This window comes from Prionailurus bengalensis, chromosome A3 (genome assembly GCF_016509475.1).
Source record: "Prionailurus bengalensis isolate Pbe53 chromosome A3, Fcat_Pben_1.1_paternal_pri, whole genome shotgun sequence".
Classification (NCBI taxonomy): Eukaryota; Metazoa; Chordata; class Mammalia; order Carnivora; family Felidae; genus Prionailurus; species Prionailurus bengalensis.
Window position 1 is genome coordinate 21,920,797 of NC_057354.1, and position 23,882 is coordinate 21,944,678.

At 43.2% G+C, this 23,882-nt stretch overlaps 1 protein-coding gene across 1 annotated transcript in view; it reads right to left on the bottom strand.

Annotated features, from left to right (window-relative positions):
- The window catches only part of CTNNBL1 (catenin beta like 1), a 162,817-nt gene that overhangs the window by 108,724 nt on the left and 30,211 nt on the right, over positions 1 to 23,882 (bottom strand). Inside the window, exons 2-4 of the mRNA XM_043602403.1 lie at positions 22,910 to 23,098; positions 18,556 to 18,662; positions 8,532 to 8,671 (exon numbers count right to left, since the gene is read on the bottom strand). Coding sequence (XP_043458338.1) covers positions 8,532 to 8,671; positions 18,556 to 18,662; positions 22,910 to 23,098 — 436 coding nt within the window. The remainder of the gene's footprint in view (positions 1 to 8,531; positions 8,672 to 18,555; positions 18,663 to 22,909; positions 23,099 to 23,882) is intronic.

The following is a 23,882-nucleotide window of genomic DNA, read 5'->3' on the forward strand; positions in this document are numbered from 1 at the left end:
ACCGCCCACTGAAGTTCCAGGCATTTTATGAACATCTTTTGTGGAAAGAAAAGCTATTGGAAGGTTTGTCTTACTCATGTAGAACGGACCAGGCGACCATCACACGTAAGTAATTAAGCTGCGTCGTCTTCTTCCTCCACTCTTTAAAGTGATATTTACCCCAAACACCAGAGTGCTATGAAACTTACTATGCGTCAGAGCTTAAAGGTCTTTGGACAAAACTCCTTGATGTGTCTCGTCTTCATCAACAAAGCAACCAGAATGCGGTTGACACAGAAGACCGCGTTATCAAACTTGACATACAGTAAACCAAAATGCGGAAGTTGTCTGCGGTAATTTTAAAAAGCAAAACCTGGGGCGCCTGGGTGGCGCAGTCAGTTAAGCGTCCGACTTCAGCCAGGTCACGATCTCGCGGTCCGGGAGTTCGAGCCCCGCGTCGGGCTCTGGGCTGATGGCTCAGAGCCTGGAGCCTGTTTCTGATTCTGTTGTCTCCCTCTCTCTCTGCCCCTCCCCCATTCATGCTCTGTCTCTCTCTGTCCCAAAAATAAATAAACGTTGAAAAAAAAAATTAAAAAAAATAAATAAATAAAAATAAAAAATAAAAAGCAAAACCTGGCTATCGAATTAACCCTAGAAACCCCGGGGCCACCCCTGACTAGGAGGAATTAGTGGTAAAGACTGCGGTAGCCACCACCGTCACAGCCACCGTGTCTGAGAGTCATCATTATGCTAAGCGCTGGGCTACCGAATCCTCACAACAGCATTATAAGCGTGATATCCCCGTTTTACAGACAAGAAAGCTAACGCTCAGAGCGGTTAAGGACCTTAGCTAAAGGTCACTGCAACAGTAAGGGAGAAGGTTAGGTTCATCTGATTCCAAAAATGATGCTTTTGCCACCACACTTCGTAACACGGCACAGGGGAACACATGCCAGGTTTAAACGGGGCTAAGTTCTGGTAAATTCGAGCTACTGATCCTACTGTAATGACACTGTCACGTATCTCCAACAAAAATTATTAAAAGTCTCAGGAAAAAAATAAGATGCTGAAAACTCCCCGCTCATCCTCCTCATCTAAGAAACTCCCAAATATATTCTCTTGAAAAGTTCTTACATATGCGATGTAAAAACTGTATTATCTATTCACATGCTTATTTAATATGCATGACATTTGATCTATCTGTCTATCTATCTACCCATCCATCCATCCATCCACCCAATGTAGAGTCAGACACCTATGGGACAGGAATATGAATCGGGCAAAACAACAACAACAATAACAACAAAATAAAGAATATAAATCAGGCATGTAGTTAAGTACTATCATTATATCCCTTGAATAACACCATGCATAACTAAGTAATTATTAACTAGTATGCGATGACTGTTAATTAAACAAGAGCCTCAAGAGACAGGTGGGGGACACGTGAAAAGAACAATGATGAAGAGTCAGAGCAAACACACAGAACGGGGTCATGTCATATTCATCTTTGGTTCACATCTTCAGTGAACTGAATTCCCCCCAAATTATCACTAGCCATGTAATCTTGTTCAAACCCCTTTACTTCCTTACAGCTTAGTTTCCTCGCCTGTCAAATGGTGGCAAATGGTCTCTGCCCAGCCCATCTCTCTGAGTAGCTAGAAGGAACAAGTTAGGGCATGTACATCGAAGGCCAAGGAAATCAAAGTACTAAGAAAATATGAAAGCATTTTATAAGAAAGACTGTTAGTCAAGTCTTCCCACAGAATGGCCAAAGCCCTCACTGTTGCCTTCACTCTTCCCCAAAGCCTTGAAAATCTAAAACGTAAGCTAACAACAGCATGGTCTCCCTTTCTGGGTCACAATGGGTTGGAAGATCTAATTTTATATTTCAGCTGTGCAACAGACATTCAGATTGATCAAGTCCTTTTTCAGCCTCTAAGGTCTTATGGGCCAGGTATCATATTTTTCTTTGATTAGTCTTAATACCATGCTCACAAATGTGTCACGTTAAGCCTAAGAACTTTTCTTAAAAAGGAAAAAAAAAAAAATTGACAATGGTGGTGGTTTTATATAGGACAGGATAAATGTCTAACTTTTATCAAGAAAAGTCGTTTCTAAAAATGTTCCAGTAGTTATTTCCCTGCCTACTCTCCTGCCTCAGCTGAGAAGTCAAACACAAAACCAGTTACCAGCTACCAGGTCTGGTAAACATCTCATCAATTCCACCACTAACTGATTTTACGTAAATTCCTAACTTTCACCAAAGAACATTTCAGCAAGGCAGTAATGAGTCCGTAATTGTAATCATCACCTCCCAGGTAATGTAGTATGACCCGGAAGACAGAGGTCATCTGAAGACTGAAAGTGGAATGAAAACCCGAACTAAAGACAGGCAGGCAGACTCTCAATTTGGATGAGAAAATGCAGCGTGGTCTGCCGCCCATCCAGCATTTCTTCACAGGCCGACTCTGGGCATGGGTGATAGGTTTTTCCACTGTAGTTACAATTTCATTTCACAAGGTAAAAGGCTCTCCCGTCCAAGTATAATAGGAAAACAGAGAGCCTGTCTCTCTGTGAATTACTAAAACACAGTTTTTGATAGCCTATTTTGTCATGTCGAGTAGAAAGGCCACCCCACACACTCCCTCTGTACCTGTCCACTACTGGGGCAGTAAGCTAGAGTAATAAGAGGTGACATAGAAAAGGCCAGCTGGGCACAAAATGGTCCACAATACAGCAGCTCTTGGAAAAAGAGGGGTATTTACATCTGATTGGGTTTTTTTGTTTTTTGTGGTTTTTTTGGCATGATCCATGTAGTTTTGGTACAGAAACTGAGCATTAATGTCATTAATCTCCAGTGAGACAGGTCCATAAGGAGAAAATTTATTAAAAAAAAAAAAAAAAGATTAGAACAAGATGGTAGTAAGCAGATGGGTTTTTTTAAAAAAGTCATTTCATGAAGGATTCCTTAAGAAAAATGAACAGTACAGTATAGATTCAGAGTATATAATTGATTTAATGCAACAAATGTGGGTTTTTATAAAAAATTTTTTTTCCTTTTGTTCCTAGACTAGGACAGTGAGATATGGCTCAATTAATGCAGATGAGTTTCAAAACACAGACAAAATGGTCTTTTTCTCCTTTTAAAACAGTTGGCACAGGGGCGCCTGGGTGGTACAGTCGGTTAAGCGTCCGACTTCAGCCAGGTCACGATCTCGCGGTCCGTGAGTTCGAGCCCCGCGTCCGGCTCTGGGCTGATGGCTCAGAGCCTGGAGCCTGTTTCCGATTCTGTGTCTCCCTCTCTCTCTGCTCCTTCCCCGTTCATGCTCTGTCTCTCTCTGTCCCAAAAATAAATAAACGTTGAAAAAAAAAAAACTAAAAAAAAAAAAAAAAAACTAAAAAAAAAAAAAAAAAAACAGTTGGCACAGAACGACCTAGAAAAAACCTGTACTCTTAATTCTCTCCCAATCCTAGATCAAACTAATATGAGGGAGAAAATGCACTCATTCAAGATGCACTAAGGACCTACTAAATGCTAATGGGCACTATTATGCCACAGGGGAGATGCCCAAAGCAGGCTACCACCACCCACATCTTCCAGGGGTAAGATATTCACCTAAACTCATAAACAAGATCAAAGGTTACATTAAGAGGTCCTTTTCCTAAATTGCCACTTTGGCACTTTTAACGTAACCTGACTTTCTTCAGAGCATATTTAAATGGCCTTAAATATGGGAGGCTTATCAGTGCAGATTATCAGACATGTCAGCCTACTGATGAGAAAAAGAAGTACCTTCCTTTCAGGGTAGTTTTGATTCTGGAAATATCAAGATGAGAATAGCTTCCAGCAAAACAACAGCTCAAGAGACGCATGTCTTGTTAGACAGTGCTTGCAGGAAAGCTCTGGAGCAACAGCCGACTCCCTCCCAGTCCAATTAGAAGAAAGCCCCGAGGAGGCTCAGACCCTTCCCAGCCCTAGTCCTGCTCATGAACATGGGGACTCTGACGCAGAGCCCCCCTGACTACTGCACACACCCTCCAGGATAATATGGGATGCTGCACTCAGTTTGCTCCACTCTAGCTTTCTCAGACCCAAACTGCTCAAATTCAATTGATCCCTGCTGGTCTAAAAAAACCTCTGCTCTTTATTTTCCAGTTCCCACAGTAATTCCTCACAAAACCCAACGGGACAACTTCCCAGGTCTTCCTGGCTTTATAGAGTCTAAGAAAACTAAGCAGTAATTTAGGGAAGAATAGTGCTAACGACCACTCCCTAAAATTATCCCAGACCAAAAAAAAAAAAAAAAAAACCAAGCTGTCCCATCAGCACCAAAAATCTCCTCTATAACTAACAAATCTCTCCCTTCCTGCATATTAGCATGCAACTCACTGTAATAATGCCTGAAGTTAACATTACAATGAGGCCACATTTTTCTCAATCACCAAAGTCTGAAAGCAGACTTTGGATAAATGTGGTTTATTCAATACATACATATATATATATATATATATATATATATATATATATATAAATTATATATATGTTATATAAATATACAATTGTATAATAAATATACAATTATATATTTATGTAACTTATATATAATTTATATATAATATAAATACAACTTAAATATAAAATATTTATATATTTGTATATAATATACAAAACATATATATTACATATAAATATTATAAAAATAATATAAATATATAACATGTTTATATAATTTATATATAACTTACACATCATATATATATACACATACACATATATGTATGTGTATATATATATATATGTATATATATAAAAGAATAGAGCACTTACCAGGGAAGCAGTAGTGGTGATTTTTTTTGTGGGGGGGAGGTGGGAGGGGAAGGGGAATCATGAGCCTGATGTCCTGGTAAGTTTCTAGTGACTACAGGAACATGTCAGCTCCCAGCATGTGAGGCATGGCAATTTCCACTGCCAAGATACAGACCATGAAAATAAACTTGAAACACACTCTAATCTCCACATCTGTCAAAAGCTTACCCATCTCCAATACCCAATTCCCTAATCACCCCCAAGCCAGAAGTGACTCATACCTCAGAACTCCAATGGCATTTCCTGAGCACAATACTCCAAGGGCACTTACCGTGCATAGCAAGTAACTTGTAAGTGAGTAAGTGTTTTTGCTATCGACTGGAGTTATTATTTCTTGCTTCCCCAACAGCACCCAATAGGGCTTATCACAAAGAGGAGAAACCCAGTAAATGCCGTGATCTACCATAAGGACTTTAGAAAGAATTGCCCTGAGTTGTCACTCAAACTGAGAATGCAGCTAAAGACATACAAAAATAGGATACTTATGGATGTTGGGCTGTGGTGAATTATTTTTTTGTTGGTGGTGGTAAAAGGGGTGATGAACCACCATCTGGGGTTTTTATCTTCCCCTTGTTTCATTCTTCCTTGTTCCTTTAGGCAAAATGAGTAAATATGGCTTACACTGGGCCACAAAAACTGTTTGTTTAGCAGTACCTTAAGAAAATATCTTTAAATGTAACTTTGATTTTATGATTCTGTTGAAACTCCAAAAGGTTCACAAAAAAGGGGCTCTACACATATTTAAATGACTTACTTCAAAGGAAAAAGCAGTAATTCTAAAAGGCGGTAGCTGTTGGATCCCACCTTGCCTTCCCTTCTAACACAGTCAGAGTGACTCTCCAAAGCTGTGTGAGAGGTATGCCCCTCCCTCTCAGCCCCTCGTCCCCAGAGGTGCTCTTCACAGACCAGAATTCCACTCGAGGGCCTGCTGGGCTCCAGCCTCTGGGGGGGGGGGGGGCAGAGATGGGGCCCAGAAGCGCTGACAAGCCCTCACCAGCAGCAGCGATGCAGAGCGCCAGAATAAACTCTGAAGCTGCCTCTCACGGTTGAAAGCACGAGGCACAAGCTGTCGTCTCGCATCCTCTGCTCTTAAGGTTACAACAAACCAGCCTCTGATCCAATTAAAATCCCTATAGTTTATGTTTTCTCAGAGAAGGACAAAGGCAAAGATGACCTGAGCTTGTGGGGGGCATGACCAGCCACGTATGGTCTTGGTTGATAAATGAAGAGTTAAAAAAGATGAAAAATCTAAGCCATGACTGCCATGAAATTGTTCATTCACGGTACGGTGTTTCGGGCAGTTACAGCTGTACAACAGTAAATTGTTAACAAGCGTCTCCTGAAGAAAAATCTCCATTCTAGACCACAGGTAAGACAAGACGCAGGGTGCAAGGCTATGGGGAGACCCACCGTCCCGAAACGGGAGAGGATGCATCAGTTGCAAGTCAAGAGGGCCTACCCTTTCCTGAAACCACTTTCAAGAAAAACTGTACTTTGAGGAGGATGACATTTCCCCTAATTGCTTTAGCTAATTAAAATTAGGTAATTAAAAAATTTCAAATGCACTTTAAATTTGATGTAGGGCATAATTAAAAATCAGATTTAAAAAAATATCATTAGGGCAGTAGGGTGAAGGCTGGCATACTAGAGGGGGAAAAATGCAGCCTGGCTCTCAAGAAAACAGGAGGGAAGTGGCAGTCTGTCAAAGTTATTATAGGGGGACTTGTTTTTTCCCTTTTTAAAGACCAGAACTTAACAACTTGGAACATCTGTGCCCTTGCCTTTCCCAAGTATGCCGATGTCGAACAGCGCTCTCGCGTCAGTCTTCTCCCCAGCAGGAACCAGCCTGGTGAATCAGCAAAGTGTCAGCATCTTCGGAAGGCTGCTACTATTAGAATTAGCAGGGATAGAAGAAAGAATGAGGGCCGTGTCTGCAGAGACAAACTTGGTGCGGCGTGTGTGAACACACAAGGGAGCAGACGACTGGGCGAGGCCGTCGGGGACGTGGCAAGTCGTCTGAGGAGAGGACTCACAGGGCGCTGGAGAGAGCACTGGGCTGGACATCAATCAGGGGCCTAGAGTGCCAGCCTCAGCCTCAACAGTTGGCTGTCCGACATCTGGACCTCAGATGCGTCACTAAAGAAATAAAGAAGGCACTGGGTTAAGTCATCTCTAAGGTCTGTTTAGATTCAGAAAATCTACCATTCTGTAGGTGAGTTAAGATGTGAAGTCACAACTAGAACTCTCCCTCACCGACACTGTGAGGACTAGTTAGTACCTTGAATGGGAACGATCAGATGGTCGATACCCAAATATGTGTTTCTTGCCTGATGCTGCTTGATAATCCAGTATAGTCCACTGTTCCTCAGAGTCTAGTACAGTGCCTGGTACATAATAAAACACTCAAAGCATGTCTACCGAATGACTTCATGAGACCCTATACTAAGCTTACCCAGAAACACGCTAATTGACCAGGGTTCTCATACAACCCACAATTCAGCAGAAAACCCTGGGGAACCCACTCATCAATCTGAGGACTTACGGAGTGATTCTTAATACTCTCAAACCTAACATGAAGTATCAGAAATGGTTTAAGATCACCCTTCAAGAAGCCTGCATTAAAATTATTCCCTGATTTATTTCTATGAGAAATATCAGGCAGGAAAGAACCTAGTCAGACATGCTCTCAGGAGAGAGATTACCAGAAAGATGAAAATAACATGAAGCAGCAGCAGATTCCCCGTGAATATCACTCAGGCAGACTAACTACATTTGTCTCGTACTTTCGGAAATCTGGATTCAAATAGAACAACTATTGGAAGAGAATTTACTTTAATGAACATATCCCCGACCACAGGCACATCAAAAACCGACTGCAGAAAGCTGCTGCACATCTGAGAGCAAAGACAAAGTATAAGATGGTTTTGGAAGTCACGGTTCAGAGTCAGTTAAAAGTAACATCTAGTAAGTGCCTACTGTGTATCAGAAACTGCTTAGCCCTTAACATCGTCTCCTTTAGTACTCTCAGTAACACTGCAAGGCAAAAGTTATTAACTCCACTTCTGCAAGTGCCAATAGTGAGGGCTGCAGGGGCATCAAATTTCACACAAGAAATGAAGCTGGGAGCCAAACCTGGATCATCTGTTTGGATCTAATGCTCATTCAGCAAACAGTAAATGTTTCTGTGCACTGAGCCTGTTTTAAGGAATAGGGGTTGCAGCAGTGGACAAAAGAGATTAAAATCCCTGTCTTCCTAGACATTCCAATGTGCTTTCTACCACGGTTCACTGCCTCCTCTGGTCTCAAATCCGCTGGGCCGCCTGTTAGCAGAATGATGTCTAGATCAACAGATTCAGGTCCTATCCGGCCTTGCCGCTATCATGGGCCTGGAAATCAAGATCCTGAGAAATTAATGCTATTAAGGTATGAATAGATACATCATGATGAATTCCAGCACTAGCAAGAGAAAACAGGACAATTAAGGACTGCCCAAGATGTATTCGTAGATAAAAAACAGGTTTTCAAATGAGTAAAGAGCAGCGTGTTTCAAGACCAGAGGTAATTAGAATGAAAACAGAACACCAGACGTGACAGGAGACATCAGCAGAGACAGACAGAAGAGAGTAAACAGCATTCCCCCACCATGTCAGCCTTCCTACTGAGGACAGATCTGAAAGGATATCTGTATTATCGTGTCCAAGTAACCCAAGAAGAGACTGCACAGCATTCAGCTCCACCAGCAGGTGGTACAGGTCTGGCATGGTGGCCACCACGTGCATCTCCTGAATGATGTCATTTAGGTCCAGCTCGGATTCCATAAACCTAGGAGAGGAAAACAAGACAGCATCAGTGAAAGGAAAGCAGGGAAGAGCAAAGAACAACATAATCCAGACAGAGAGACAATCTGTCAAAGTGTCTGCAACAGACCAACCAGGAAGTACACTCATCCAAACATCATACTGTCACACAATTTCCTGGAGAAATCGATTTCCTCATTACAAAAATCAATCTTGGATTCAGATCTCATTACAGGGTTCCCCTTATTCTTGTAGTCACAAGTTGCCTTTTAGAGGCTCCTGAAGCATTCTGTAGCATTAAGTGATCTGCCCACCAGCAGACGAGCTGTGGATGAGCTACCGTCACCACTCGGTGTGGCAATCCACTATGCTGCCCTGACACAGTTATCCTACTAATCTGGAAAAAGTTTCTCTTACCCGCCACTTCAGATCAAGGGCCAATTATTCCCCTTCCCCACAGGAAGATACCGAGATTCTGCTGCCACCCAAAAATACCCTCTCTTCCTCCAAACCCCCTCCCTTCAGTCCTTCAGTGAGCCGACTAGGGGGCAGACCCAAAAGTAAAGCAGATCTCGTCTCTGGCATCTGTAATCACCACCACACCTTATGCAGCATGATACGTCATTCACATTTTCACACCTGAACCTTTCAACAAACCTATGCCCAGGCGCTAAGTACAAAACTTCTCTGCATTTGCCTCTCCCTGCCTTCCCTTAGTGTTTGACATATAAGAAATGCCCACTAAGCCTTTGGTGAACAAGATAGGAAGCTTTGTTCCGAGGAGGAAGGGAGCCAATCCATGTAAAGCAGCTGAACAACACCTGACTGAGAGTAACTGAGGGGCAGCAGCTCCAGACTCTGGAGCCAGATTGCCTGGGTCTGAACCTGAGTTAGCCGCTTACTTCACTTCTCTGTGCCTCCGTTTCTCATCTGTAAATAAGATGATAGTTACCTATTGTTCCTGTAGGAACGAAAGGGTTCCTGTAACGAGTCAATGAATAAGCACATATAAAACACTTAAGAGGCGCCTGGATGGCTCAGTCAGTTAAGTGTCTGACTTCGACTCAGGTCATGATCTCACAGTTCGTGGGTTCGAGCCCCGTGTCGGGCTCTGTGCTGACAGCTCGGAGCCTGGAGCCTGCTTCTCATTCTGTGTCTCCCTCTCTCTCTGCCCCTCCCTGGCTCGTGCTCTCTTTCGCTCTCTCTCAAAAATAAATACGCATTAAAAAAATTTTTCTAAACACTTAAGAAAAAGTGCCTGACATATAAAAAGCACTCTACGTTTGCTCTCATTTGTTCTTTTCCTGATACTACTATTATTAATATGTCTATCTGCCCTTCTAGAATTACATCTTTTGTCTCTACATATCCACCGATGCCTGCTTAATTAAAATGAGGCCATAAAGAAAAGGAACATAAGCCGGGACTTTTGAAGTCATATAGGCCTCATTCAGACGCCTGCGTGGCTGGGCTCACACTACCTCTCCAGAAATCTGGACTCTGTGAGGAACAAAATCTGGAGACTATAGTTCTTTAAAACATGCCTGTATTTCAGACAATATCCCTTACCATTGTTTTTTCCCATTACTTTTTTTATTCATGACATTTATAGATATATTTTCTAATTATAAAATACTTTTTATAAAAAACTGGGAAAAGAAAGATAAGCTTTCTTTTTTTAAATTTTTTTTTTTCCAACGTTTATTTATTTTTGGGACAGAGAGAGACAGAGCATGAACGGGGGAGGGGCAGAGAGAGAGGGAGACACAGAATCGGAAGCAGGCTCCGGGCTCTGAGCCATCAGCCCAGAGCCTGACGCGGGGCTCGAACTCATGGACCGCGAGATCGTGACCTGGCTGAAGTCGGGACGCTTAACCGACTGCGCCACCCAGGCGCCCCAAGATAAGCTTTCAAAAGGTAAACAGACATCGCCCATTATCTTACTGACCAGAAATAACCACTGCTAATACTCTGGTAGGTTTAAGCAATTTTTCTTAACTCCCAGCCTTTTCCTCCCCCCGAAAGCAGCCCACATAGTATATGGTTCTATACTCAATTTTTGCGGTTGTTAACATAGGCTGAACAATTTCCCTTATGAAACATTCTTCTACACCAGGAAAAGCCAGTATCTGATGCTGCTGTCAGTCCTTCTCCCGTGGCAAAACCCATCTCTGAGCCCAGCACTCTTCCCTGCTGAGCCCAGACATGACTTCAGAATCCTTCTCAACACAGCGCTCCAAAAAGAGACCAGCAATCAATCCCAGTGTGGGGGTAGGAGATGAAGCCATCTGAAATTCCTAATCTAAATAATACCTTTTAGAAAAAGCTACATGGTATTCCCTTGCATGGATCTATCATCATTTATTTTACCAATCCCCCTTTGTCAGACATTCAGATCGTTTCCAATCTTTTCCCTCACAACAAATGACACTAGGATGCATGTATTCATAATTACTGCGTTAGGGTAAATTCCCAGGAAGGTGCCCAGTCAGAAAGTGTGCATAACTTAACAGATTTTGCTACAGCCCGCTGGAAAGGTACCAACAGTGTGTGAAGTGCCTGTTCCCCCCGCCCCCCTCAAAACCGGTTTTACTTAAAATCTCCTCCAATTTGAGATGAGAAATATAACTTATTTTTTACTTTGCATTTCTGATACTAAGACAGTTCAATTTTTGTTAATGTTTACTGGTTGTGTTTCTTCTTTGATCATTTTTATATCAGGGTGCTCATCTAATTTGTCGATTTGTAAGCACTCTATATTAAGGAAATTAACCTCTGCTATATGTTGCAAAAAAAAACCAGAGAAAGATATTTGCCCTTTGATTTGTATATTGTGCTTTTTAAAATAAAAGTTTTTAGGGGTGCCTGGGTGGCTCAGTCGGTTAAGCATCCAACTTCAGCTCAGGTCATGCTCTCACGGTTCAGGAGTTCGAGCCCCCGCATCAGGCTCTGGGCTGACGGCTCACAGCCTGGTGCCTGCAGCCCGCTTCAGATTCTGTATCTCCCTCTTTCTGCCCCTCCCCAGCTGGTGCTCTCTCTCTCTCTCTCTCAAAAATAAACAAGCATTAAAAAACAAACTTTTTTTTAAGTTCTTAAAAGTCTAAGTCATCAAATCTTTGCCTTTGTGAACTCTATTTCACAGGTAGCCTGAGCAAGGTTTTTCCCCTATGCGAAGATCGAATATATTTTATGATATACTGCTTTTATGTTTGTACATATTTAAATGTTTGGGAGTAAATAATTCCAAGATACACTTTAGCATATGATATGGAGCAAAGATCTAACTTTATCTACTGCTAGTGTTTGGCCGGTCGTCCCAATGCCATAATCTATCCTTTTTCCACAGATCTGAAGAAATGCCACCTTTACCATGCACTAAATTTTAATGTGTCCTCTAATCTTTTTATGGGCTTTTCACTCCATCTCAGAGACTGGTTTACAAATTCCTGAGCCAGGAAGGACCACACTTCCACATTATTACAGTCTATTTTTCTCTGTTCCAGCAAAATATTCTGTTTTTCTTCTTTTCCAACACTTCCTTGTCTATTCTCAACCTGCTTATTATTCCAATTTCAAAATTATTTTTCTCAAGATTCTCCCCATACCACTTTTTTTAAGGCTCCCTCCACTGTGCTTACAAGCACAGATCACCCTTCCAGGTCACTAGGTTCCCTATCACCTAGCGTGTGGAAGCCAAGTGAGAATCACGATGTGGGAGAGCTGGTGCAGAATCCAGACAGTGGGCAGTAGATCTGTATCATCTCTGAACCTAACAGGCTCAGCAAACCTCTCAGGCTTACAGGCCTTACATGCGTGCTTTTAAAAAATCTAATTTGTAGGGAGTAATGTGACAAAAGATTTTTACTGGGAAGAACTGGCAAGGGCACTAAACAGTACTAAACAACGTCATGTGGAGTACAAGGAAATGATTTGGGGACCTGGGGATAATCAGTGAATGAATGTCAGCCTGGAGACAAGCCTCGGGGGGGATCCTGCAGGGCTCCGCTCCCTCCTTAGGCTTGTTTTTGAGGAACAACTTGGTGGTGAAGATACATAAACAACAAACTTAACAAATGTCATGTAACGCAAAGCTTATGGAGACAAGGAACGCGGCAGATGACAGAATCAATTCAAAAAGTTCCTAACAGGCAATAATGATGGGCCAAATCCAACAGGAGGAAAATTACCCAGGATCCACACAGAGCGCCGCACTGAACCACAGAGCCACACAAATGCACACAGTGAGACACATACAGCTTAGTAAGAGCACATGTGTAGAAAGGACAAGATGGTTTCAGTTCACTGTAACCGCGATACAAGTCAGACCATGAGAGAGTCCTGCCAGGACAGAGACTCCTTCTCCTTCATCTCCGGACACCCAGCGCCGGGCACACTCCCTGGTCCACTACAGAAATTTAGCAGATGCCTGGCAAAGGAGGGAGCAGACGAAAGTGGCCGCCACAGTGCAGCTGTGGTTTTTGCCTGCTTAAAAGAAGATACTGCAGGAGTTACCACGCAGGGGCACCTGGGTGGCTCAGTCGGTTAAGCGGCTGACTTCAGGTCATGATCTCGCAGTTCATGGGTTCGAGCCTCGCATCGGGCTCTGTGCTGACAGCTCAGAGCCTGCTTCAGATTCTGTGTCTCCCTCGCTCTCTGCCCCTCCCTTGCTTGAGCTCTCTCTCTGTCTCTCAAAAAATGAATAAAATGTTTAAAAAAAAAAAAAAAAAAAAGAAGAGTTACCATGCAGATCAGATGACCGTTAAAGTCCATGACATCTCTTATGGGAACCATGCTTTATTTAGGAGGGCTATGGAAACTAATTCAGGTAAGATTATAAGGAGTCGAGATATCCTCTCATAAGAGAATGTGCTGAAATTCTTTTTCATTCTGAGCTGAAATCTTAGAAATCACAGTTGCCAAATGATGTCTTTGTAAAGTCAGGCGTCTCTATAAAGTCAGATCCTTGTCACTGGGGGTAATTAATAAAGAATGATATGGAAAAAAAAAATCAAGAAGAGAGAATGGGCTGCAACTTTCAGTCCCTTCCAACTTGGAAATTCTTCCAATTATGCAGTTTTTTTTTTTTTTTTTTTAAGCTATACTCCTAGAGAAGGGGGGGGAGGAGGTGATGAGAGGGGAGGGAAGGGGAGGGTAAGGGAGGGGAGGAAGGGAAGGGAATCCCAAGCAGGCTCTGCCCTGTCAGCGCAGAGCCCGACGCAGGGCTTGAGCTCACGAGCGGTGAGATCATAACCTGAGCCAAAGTCAGACGCTTAACTGACTGAGCCACCCAGGCACTTCTCCAAATATGCACTTTTAACCCAAAATTTTTCAGTTAGGAAGTCATAAATTTATCAAAACAAAACACACAAAACAAGCAAAAAGTCAACTGTGAGTAGGGAAACATCACAGAAATGTCACTGCGGTCCAGTATTCCTTAAGTAATGACCTGGAGTGGGAAATGCCTGCACTTGGGAGTGAGACTGACCTGGGTCAGCCCCACTATTTGTAGGACGTGTAACCAAGAGCAGTGTGTCAACAAGCATTTGTGGGGCATATACTAGGTACCAGTCACTGTGCTAGGTCCTGAGGATGTAACAAATAACAAAACAATCCCAGCTGCTGTCTCCATGGAGCTTCTAGCCAGCCACAAATATAAACAATCTATACAATGCAATTCCTTGTAAGGATGTCCAGTGCTGACCAAGAGAACTGTCACTGGAACACAGAGCACAGGGCCCCAATCTGGTCAAGGGAGGCAGAGATATTAGGTAGCCTATCTCTAAACTTCAACTCCCTTAAACTTCCTAGCTAAATTATAGTGAGGATTAAAAGAGATAATAAATATAATATGACTAAGGACAGTTGGCACATAGCAGATGCTCAATAAATCTAGGCACCCTCAAGTCTGCTCTGCTGTAACAAAGAAAATGTTCTTCTCTTTTTGCTGACCAAGAACCGGCCTACTCATTTAAAGTGCACACTATAATATTTGTAGAGGACTGACTGTCTAGGGATTAGGTATACCTTTGGCAACAGCTGACTCACAGCTGGAAGAAAGGATCAAGTTAGAGGTCAATGGGAAAGCAATAGAGTAACATATTAAAACAGTAACCCAGGCTGAGGCGGGTCGTGGATTCCATCTGGTATGAAGAATATTCTGCTAGTCTGCCTGTGTACCTTTGCTTCAGACCAGCAGGACATTCTCCTTCAACCACAAGAATGAATATTAGCAGATGACCAGCAAAGTTAAAAAAAAAAAAAAAATACCAGAAAAGGAAGAGAAACCCAGGAGTCCTCCTACAATCATAAGACCAGCTATCGATGCACAGGGAACATAATGTTTCTTCCACCCAAATGAATCGGCAATTCTCAAAGTGTGGTCCTGGAGTCCAGGGTGAGGTAGGAGGTGGCTGGAGATCCCTTTAGGAGTCTCTATGATCAAAACTATTTTTACAGTAAACCCAAAACATTATTTGCCTTTTTCTCTCTCATTCTCTCAGGAATGTAGGGTGGAATTTTCCAAAGTGCTACACAACACCTGATGCTATCATTGCCCTGATGGCTAATGAAATGTGTGCCTGTATTATTCTAAAATTTCCTAAGATCAGCACTTTGAGGCACTCAATAATCTAAGAGTGCAAAGGGGTCCTGAGACTAAAAAGCTTGAGAACCACTAAACTAAGTAATTCTGCCCCTACAAAAATGAAGAGAAGGACTACTAAGGACTTACTGGGGAAGCAGCACACTCTGCTCAACGTGATGTTTGGGAGAACGATCACACGGTGTAGAGACTGCATAAGGAGAATTGTCAATTGAATCTGAAATGCAGCCAAATGAAGAGAGGCATTTTTGGGTATGCAATCAAAATGACAATTGCATATATGGGAAAATAAATGTGAATGTTTCTGATCTCAACCGGAAAGTTTCGTTCAAGTACGCTCCAGCAATTTTCATCTTAATTGCACCTTGCTGGTCTAGAGAATTATAAAAGACACCGCACCAGTAAGAATTCAAGAACTCAAGGTTAAAACACAATGTAGTTTCCTAACTGCTTTTGGACATGAAAAAAAAAGAAAATGTTCTTTAGGCATAATGTCAATTTTTGAATGTTGCAACTTAACTAAAAATAGCGTATAAATTTGTGTGAACGGAAAACACTGTGGTTGTTGCTGTTGTTTTTTAGGAAAATAACATTTTCTTAAAACCACTGTATAGACTGTAACCCTGGAGCATTTGTGGTACCTAAGACATAGGTGGTGAAACGACCCGCAGAAACTCACTCTCTGAACTGACAGAGGCATACGTCCGGGCGGACACAGGCAACACTGGCATTCCAAAAAGCACCGTGGTTCTTAAATGTCTATAGTGTTCTCAGCCTACAGCACAGCTTCCTCAGAATGTCTCCTTGGGTTCCAAGGATGGGAAATTAACAAGGATGACCTCAACTACAGAAGATCCCCCCTGTTCACTGAGCACCTACACAGTCTGGCAGGTGCTGTGCTAGGTACTACAGACAGAGACAAACAAGACACAGTCTACAGACACAGAGACACAAGAGACACAGAGAAACAAGACACAGAGTCTAATGCAGGAAGACCACTAAGTAAAGAAATAGCTATAAAACAAATTTCAAAGATGTTAGAGACTGAGCACGCTCACTGTGGGCAAGAATTTAGGGAAAGAGGCCTGCCAATGGGAGAGTAAGAGGCCACGGTGGGGAATCTGGCTATCAAATTTGGCTATCCGTAGCTATCAAAGTCTAAAATACATCCCTCAACCAGAGACTTCCACACTCAGGTATGCACCCCAAACAAACAATGTGCACTAAGACACGGGGACTCCGCAGGCTCACTGCAGCATTGTTCATAAAAGTCAGTACGTGAAATAGCCAAGTGTCCATCCAAAGAAAAATAATAAATAAACTACAGTATCTCCACACCATGAAATACTACGCGCCAGTCAGAAAACAGAAGGTAAACGTGCACGTACCAACATGGAAAGATCTCCTGTAAACATCAAGGTTCAGGATATGGACAATATGACTTAGGCAGGGAAAACGTTACATATGTAAATCTATGAACAGAAAACAACCTAAAAAGATACTCACAGAGACCATCTCTAGGTAGCAGAATGGAAAGAGGGTCAGTGCAGTGAAGGAGAACCTTCATGTTTTACTTTTCTTACGTACTGCTGCCGTTTTTTTATAACGACAATCTGTTTGCGTATTCCTTGTATGATCAAACACACACGCACAGCGGGCAGTATGACAAGTGCCACCGTGCGGTGGAGGTTAGCACAGAACCTGACAGGACTCGGGTGCTGGGAAGGCTGAGCTCAGATGCAGCTACTCCTCCTGTCAAAGAGGGCTGTGGCCTGGGTGCGGTAACCAGGCTGTCCTCTCTGTACCTCACCTGCAGTACAGAGAGAACGTAATGAATCGTGTTAGCCTCACTAGGCCGCCATGAGGACGATGTGTCCTCTGCTACCCCTGTGCCCTTCCTTGTTCATGCTAATCATCCTGGCTGGCAGGCCTGTCCAAGTTCTTTCCTGACTCTGAAAGCAAAAATCACTCTTCAAGGCCCAGCTCAAATACCACCTCTTCTGTGAAGCCCTCAACAGCCCCCAACTTGGTATTCACTTTCTTTCTTCCGGATGTTCCCACAGCACTCTGCTTGTATCTCTTTTAAAGTATATTTCCTTCTACCCTGCACTTATAGCCAGTCTCCCTGTTAACCTATAAACTTGAGTACAAAGACTGTACTAGTCAACTCTTAATTGCCTAGGGGCCTTGGGCCTATTAAGATTCATTAAAAGTGTATGTCCTGGGAGGCAGAGAGACAGGGAGGGAAGAGAGATTTAGAATTAAAATCTGTATAAATATGAAAATCCCTTTAGTTAGAATTCACTTTTTTTCCCTACCTAAATCATACGGTACACATTCCACACCCTGATTTTCTTGGTCACATCACAGGAGATCTTTCCATGCTAGTACTTGTCAAGGTGGACTGAAAGACATCGGATTCCTCCTTATAGCACCTCACAGTACACAGTGAACAATCACATGAACGATCACATCATGAGCACTTACTGTGTGCCAGGCACCGAGCTAAACACTTGCCATTATTGTCACTGTGTCTTCACAACAGCTCTGTGAAGGAGGTACTACCTCCTTGTACAGATCAGACGCCTGAGGCTAAGAAAGGAGAAGTGACTTATTCAAGGTCATGTGGGAGTCACGCCCCTATCTGTCTAACCCCAAAGCCTTTGACGTGTTCTCAACAGTAGAGCTATCACTAATGACGGGCATAAGCAGTATTCTTCGCACCCCGAGAAGAATAATGCAGAAAAGAGTTTAACAGAACAGGACTGACTTTTGGAAGAGTCTAGTCCTGGGCTGGTATCTGGGAGCTTGGCTTTTGAAAGGTTCCCTGAGTGATAAGGGTGTTTTGTCCACCTGGAGCACTGAACATGTGCTTTCCTTCTGGGAGCGTAGAATTTTGACAGCCATTGCTGACAAAGGCCTACATAACCTGTCCGCAACAAATATCCTAGACTCTAAGTCTCAGATGGGCTTCCCTGGACAGAAGCAGAGCACACAGGTTGATGCATTTCACTGCTGGGAGAAAGGAACATGTCTGCATGTAACCCGGAGAGAAAATATAGGGAGGCTCCACATGAATTCTCCAGACTCGGCCTGGTATGCCTTTCCTTCTTGCTGATCCTGCTACGTACCCTTGAGTACCACTGACTCTGCGCCCTAGGAGTCTTTCCAGTGATTTCCCAAACGTGTGTCTTGGGACTCCTGGCACAAATCACAAAAACCAAAGCAGGCAAAACAAATGAAAAGCAAAACAAAAACAACAAACAACACGTAGGAGGAAAAAGGGTATCACCGAAACAGAGCCTTACTTCTCTGGGTTATCTGGAAACTTGATCCGCAACTCTTGGTTTTTGTATGATCTTTTTTCAAATGTAAGGATCATTTTCTTCACTGAGCTTTCGTCTAGTGGTTCCTCCTGGTATAAAGGAAACGAACGGCAACAATTTCAGTCCAAAGGGATTTCTTATTTACTAATCATTACTTCTTTTCCATGCTCTTCCATGCCATTCTGCCACTCACCTTTCTGGGTTAAACCCTTAGCACATACTTCGTCTCCCTCCCTGGAAAGAAGGTTAAGGGCCTGGACCACACGCCGCTTTCTCTGTATCACTCTGGGTGTCTCACATCCAGCTCAGGAAGCTCAGTTTTAAGGTTTCAGACACTAACCCATTCAACGGATGATTTCCTGAGCATACTACATGGCATGGAATAAGCAGCAACATTAGAGAGTTTTATTTAATATTTACCTATCCTTCTCCTCTGCTGTACAGATAAGATAATGCTCGGCGGCTTAAAAGAACTTGTTCAAGGTCAGAGCCTGAGTCAGTGACAGTGGACCTCAATCTTCCCCACAGCAGGGCCTGGCAAACTCCGGTGCACAGGCCAAGTCCAGCTCACCGCCTAGTTCTGTACAGCCCAGACTGTAAGAATGGTTGTTGACCAGCAGCAGTCACTGCTCTACATCTCTTACACATCACTGTTTCTGGTCCTTCCTCACTGGCTGCTGAGAAGGAAATCAGAGAGGCACTTGCAGGCCTGACACAGCATCAAGAATTTAATAACCTCACTCAGGGGAAGCATAAAAAACTAGTAGACCACACAGTTTTCTTATTTCAAACACTCAAATAATAACTACAAAGGTAAATAAAACGAATTTTTGAAAACGGAATCATTTTCCCCAAAAACGTCTGCAACAATTTCAGGAATGTTTTCTCCTCAGTTTCTTGTCGAGGTTAAAGTCACATGCTGCAGTGCACTCTGTCTCTCTGACACCCTCCTGACTGCTGGCTCCACAGCTCTGTGGTCACTGACCACAACTCACCCCTAAAAGCAATAAAGGAACTGCTATTAAGAGAGCCGGTGGGGCACCGGGGTGGCTCAGTTGGTTAAGCGTCTAACTCTTGATTGCAGCTCAGGTCATCTCTCGGTTCGTGAGTTTGAGCCCCCGGCGTAGGGTGCTGCACTAATAAGGTGGAGCCTCCTTGGGATTCTTTCTTCCTGGTCTCTCTGCACCTCCCCCACATGTCCTCCCTCTCTCTCTCTCTCTTTCTCCCCCTCTCTTCTTTCTCTCTCTCAAAAGTAAATATACATTAAAAAAAAATTTTTTTTTTTAATTTTTTTTTTCAACGTTTATTTATTTTTGGGACAGAGAGAGACAGAGCATGAACGGGGGAGGGGCAGAGAGAGAGGGAGACACAGAATCGGAAACAGGCTCCAGGCTCTGAGCCATCAGCCCAGAGCCTGACGTGGGGCTCGAACTCACGGACCGCGAGATCGTGACCTGGCTGAAGTTGGACGCTTAACCGACTGCACCATCCAGGCACCCCAAAAAAAAAAAAAAATTTTTTTTTTTTAAAGCGCTGGAAACGTACCCTTTTGGAAAGCACTGAATCACCCCATAATTGTGTAAATACTCTTAAGATGTCAGATATTATTTTATTAAATTTCAATTTTCATATATTGGGTTTTAACTGAGAGATACCTATAAATTTGTTTTGGCCATGACACATTTCTTTGATGTTATCAATAACTCCTGGGCCTTGAGAGCCTCTACTGGACTCCCATCCCATCCCGGTATCTACAGCTTAAAGAGATAGTATAAACTGAAGTCCATGCCCCGGCTCAGTCAGGACTCAGAGTCTAGCTTCGCTACTTACTAGCCACATGGCGATGTCACTTTGCTGAATATAATCCTCAAACCCTCACCAAGTCCAACTGACTCTACTTAAGTCTTTCTTGAATTCATCCATTTGGTGTTCGGAATAAAATCCTAAATCCTTCACATGACCCATATAAGGAAGGTCTGGCAGGATCTGGCCCAGACAATCTCTCCAACCCTAAACCAGGGCAAACACCCCATTCGATGGCCCATGTCTACTTGTTCACTTCTGATTCTCCAGTGCCTGGCACAGAGCAAGCAGGCAGCAAAGATGTAAAGGAAGGAAGGAAGGAAGGAAGGAAGGGAGGACAGAAACATTACCTGTATCTTTCAAGGTCATAGAGATGACCTAAAGAGATGAGGTGGGTAAAACTCTTTTACAACTACATGAACATAAACTCTTAATGTTACTATAAGCAACAGGCACAACATCCCCAATGTATTACTAGGATTTAACTAACTGATCTAAATTTCTAGGAACGGTTAAATCACAGTCAAGCAACCTCAACCTCCATTTTCTTTCTTTCCAAGGGCTAACGACGTCTTGCCCGCTCTGTAGGAAAAAAACCGTATTAGTGTTAATACAGCTCTCAGAGGATTCCCAGAACCTTAGCCTCTCCAGGGTTTGGCCTTCCCTCCTTTAATTTCTCTTCAACACTGGGGGAAAACTGAATTATCAGTCTTAGTCATCGACCACAGCAGTATCTCCAATAGCTCAACGTCAGAAAGCAGAGGGAGATTTCAGAAAGATGAATGCTGGTGATGTAGCACAAAAAGGACAATAATATTTTACAAGCTCACGTGACTTCACAGGGGCAAACATCCCTTGCTTTTCATCAAATGGGACTTTGGTGGCAGTGAGAAAATAACTCCTGGACTTGCAGTCTTCCATGTGTCATTTTTACAAAGCGATCTCTTTTTCCCCGTCCCTTAACAGAAGGCCTGGTCCCACATTACATTTCTGTCTCCCAGGCTAGAAACCACTTACCCATGACAGCTACTATCCTAATCCTCCAGTACCAGCCTTGCCCTACATGGGAATTATACCTGCCAATTAACTGCTGCTGCAGGGCTAACAGATTGAGCAGAACCTAGTGAGGGAGGGAGGAAGGAGGGAGGGAGGGAGGGAGGGAGGGGAGGGGGAGGATGTGCTACACACACTGTTTGTCTAAGCCTAGCAGGGCCGCTGCCCTCAGAGAGGAAATTCGGGCCTGTCTCCCACCACAGATTTCCAAAGTGTCACCATCTTTTAGGGGCAGACCCCCAAATTAGCACTGGTACAAATCCCAATGAGGAGAGAGTTATTGTCACAACACAGTAAAGACCTTTCCAGAATATGAATCAATTTTTTTTTTTTCCCTTCTCAGATTCACACTCCAGCTTCATTTTTTAAATCCAAACTTAGCATCAGGTCTTTCAGGGAACCAAAAAACAGCTGGCTCTTAAGAATCTATTTCCATAATTCATATTGAACAAAATGCCAGAGTGAAGTAACACACAAGTTAACACTTAAGGATATAAAAAGACACTTAGGTAAGGTCATTTTATTTTTAATCACTGATATTTTACCTCTACTCTTTTAGCCTCATTCATTTATTCATCAATAAATACTTATTAAGGGCCTACCAAGAGCTAGGCATGGCACCGAGTGCTAGAGATACAGCTGTGAGCAAAACCAAGGCAGTCCCTGTTTCACAGGAGGTGGGACGAGGACAACAAATGAATACAATAAACAAGCCAGGATTTCAGATCAGAAGTGCTGTGAAGGCAGTGTACTGAACAAAGAAGACAATGAGAGAATGACTCACAGGGCTACCTCAGAGATAGGACAGGTTTCTCTGAGGAGGAAACATCTGAGCTGAGACCTGAATGAGAAGAAACCAGCCATGCAAACAAAGCATTAAGGGCAGAACATTCTACAAAGGGCACAGAAGTAAAAAGGTCCTGAGGCAGGCATGAGTGGGCCTTTAAGGCATCCTTTGGAACAGCAAATAGAAAGGCCTTTAGGCACCTCTTGTCTTAAACTGTATTTTTCAGTCCCACCTAAATACCTCATCTCTTAGCTCCCCCTGGAACTTCACCTTTGTTGCTTTGTTAATGCCATTTCAACTGAAAAGCCCTTCTTCCACTTGTCTGATAAAATTCTATGCCTCTTTCAAAGACTATGGACTACAGTAAAAAAATCTAAGTGCCTTCAACGTGTCCGGTCTAGGAAGCCTCCCTGACCCTCCTCACTCAAGACCAAGAGCCCCACAGTTCAGGGTTCGGGTCTCGACTGCAACACATAATCCAGAATAATTTTAAAACTCTACAATGATCTTCACACTTTGAAAAATGCTTTCCCAACTCCACCATCCCACTTAACCTTCATGTCAATACTGTGCAAGAAGTAATCTTAACTCCATTTTACAGGTTAAGCTGAAAAGCTCAGAGAAATTAAGACTTCAGCCTAAAATTACACTCCGTGGATACTGTGTCAGGGCCAGCCACACCTGCCACCTTACCTCTTCCTCTTCCTCGTCACCCTCTCTATCAATAATCTGAAGCAGTCTTTTTTTGTCATCATCGGCTTCTTCTGCCACACTCATGTCCTCCTCCCGACCGCGGCTGCGGTCTCGAGCGCCAGCTTGTCTCCGACGCATTTTCAGTTCTTCCTCTTCATCATCCCGGGGACGTTTGGTGCCTCTGTTGGGCTGAAAAAGAGAAAAAAGAAATACAGGATTCCAGAGCTGGAAAAGACACAGAAGGGCCTACATAGCAAATACTCTGAGAGCTTTCAAGAATTCACCGACTGAGGGGCACCTGGGTGGCGCAGTCGGTTAAGCGTCCGACTTCGGCTCAGGTCACGATCTCGTGGCTTGTGAGTTCGAGCCCCGCGTCGGGCTCTGTCTGTGCTGACGGCTCGGAACCTGGAGCCTGCTTCAGATTCTGTCTCCCTCTCTCTCTACCCTTCCCCGCTTGCGCTCTGCCTCTCTCTCTCTCTCAAATATAAATAACCATTAAAAAAAAAAAAAAAAAATTCACCATTTGAAAAGCACCATACAATACGATTTCTCCCACAACATGAAGTAAAGCTCTAAGCGGTCATTTTTCAGACCTTTAATGTTCCATAAATACATGACTGAAATCACCTACAAGGTAGCTGGCTTTTTTCTTTTCTTTACAGAATTTTTTCTAACAGGCAAAGTTTTACCACTTTGCAAAAGTTCCTGTGTATACAGAAATCCCAGGGAACACAGCCACTTCGAGATAGGTTAGGCTCAGCTCACTAGTTGTGATACAATCCCCAACACCAATCCCTTCGCACATGGTTTTAATCCACGTCTAAGAAAGACTACAGTCACTCACAAGCAGCTGAAACAGAGAATATTACATACGGAACATCCAAGGGTCTATCTACCGCACTCCGAAGTCCCCGCCTTAGCGAGTAAGGCCCAGACGCAGTATTACCCAAGGTCACAACACCAGCGGCAGCAC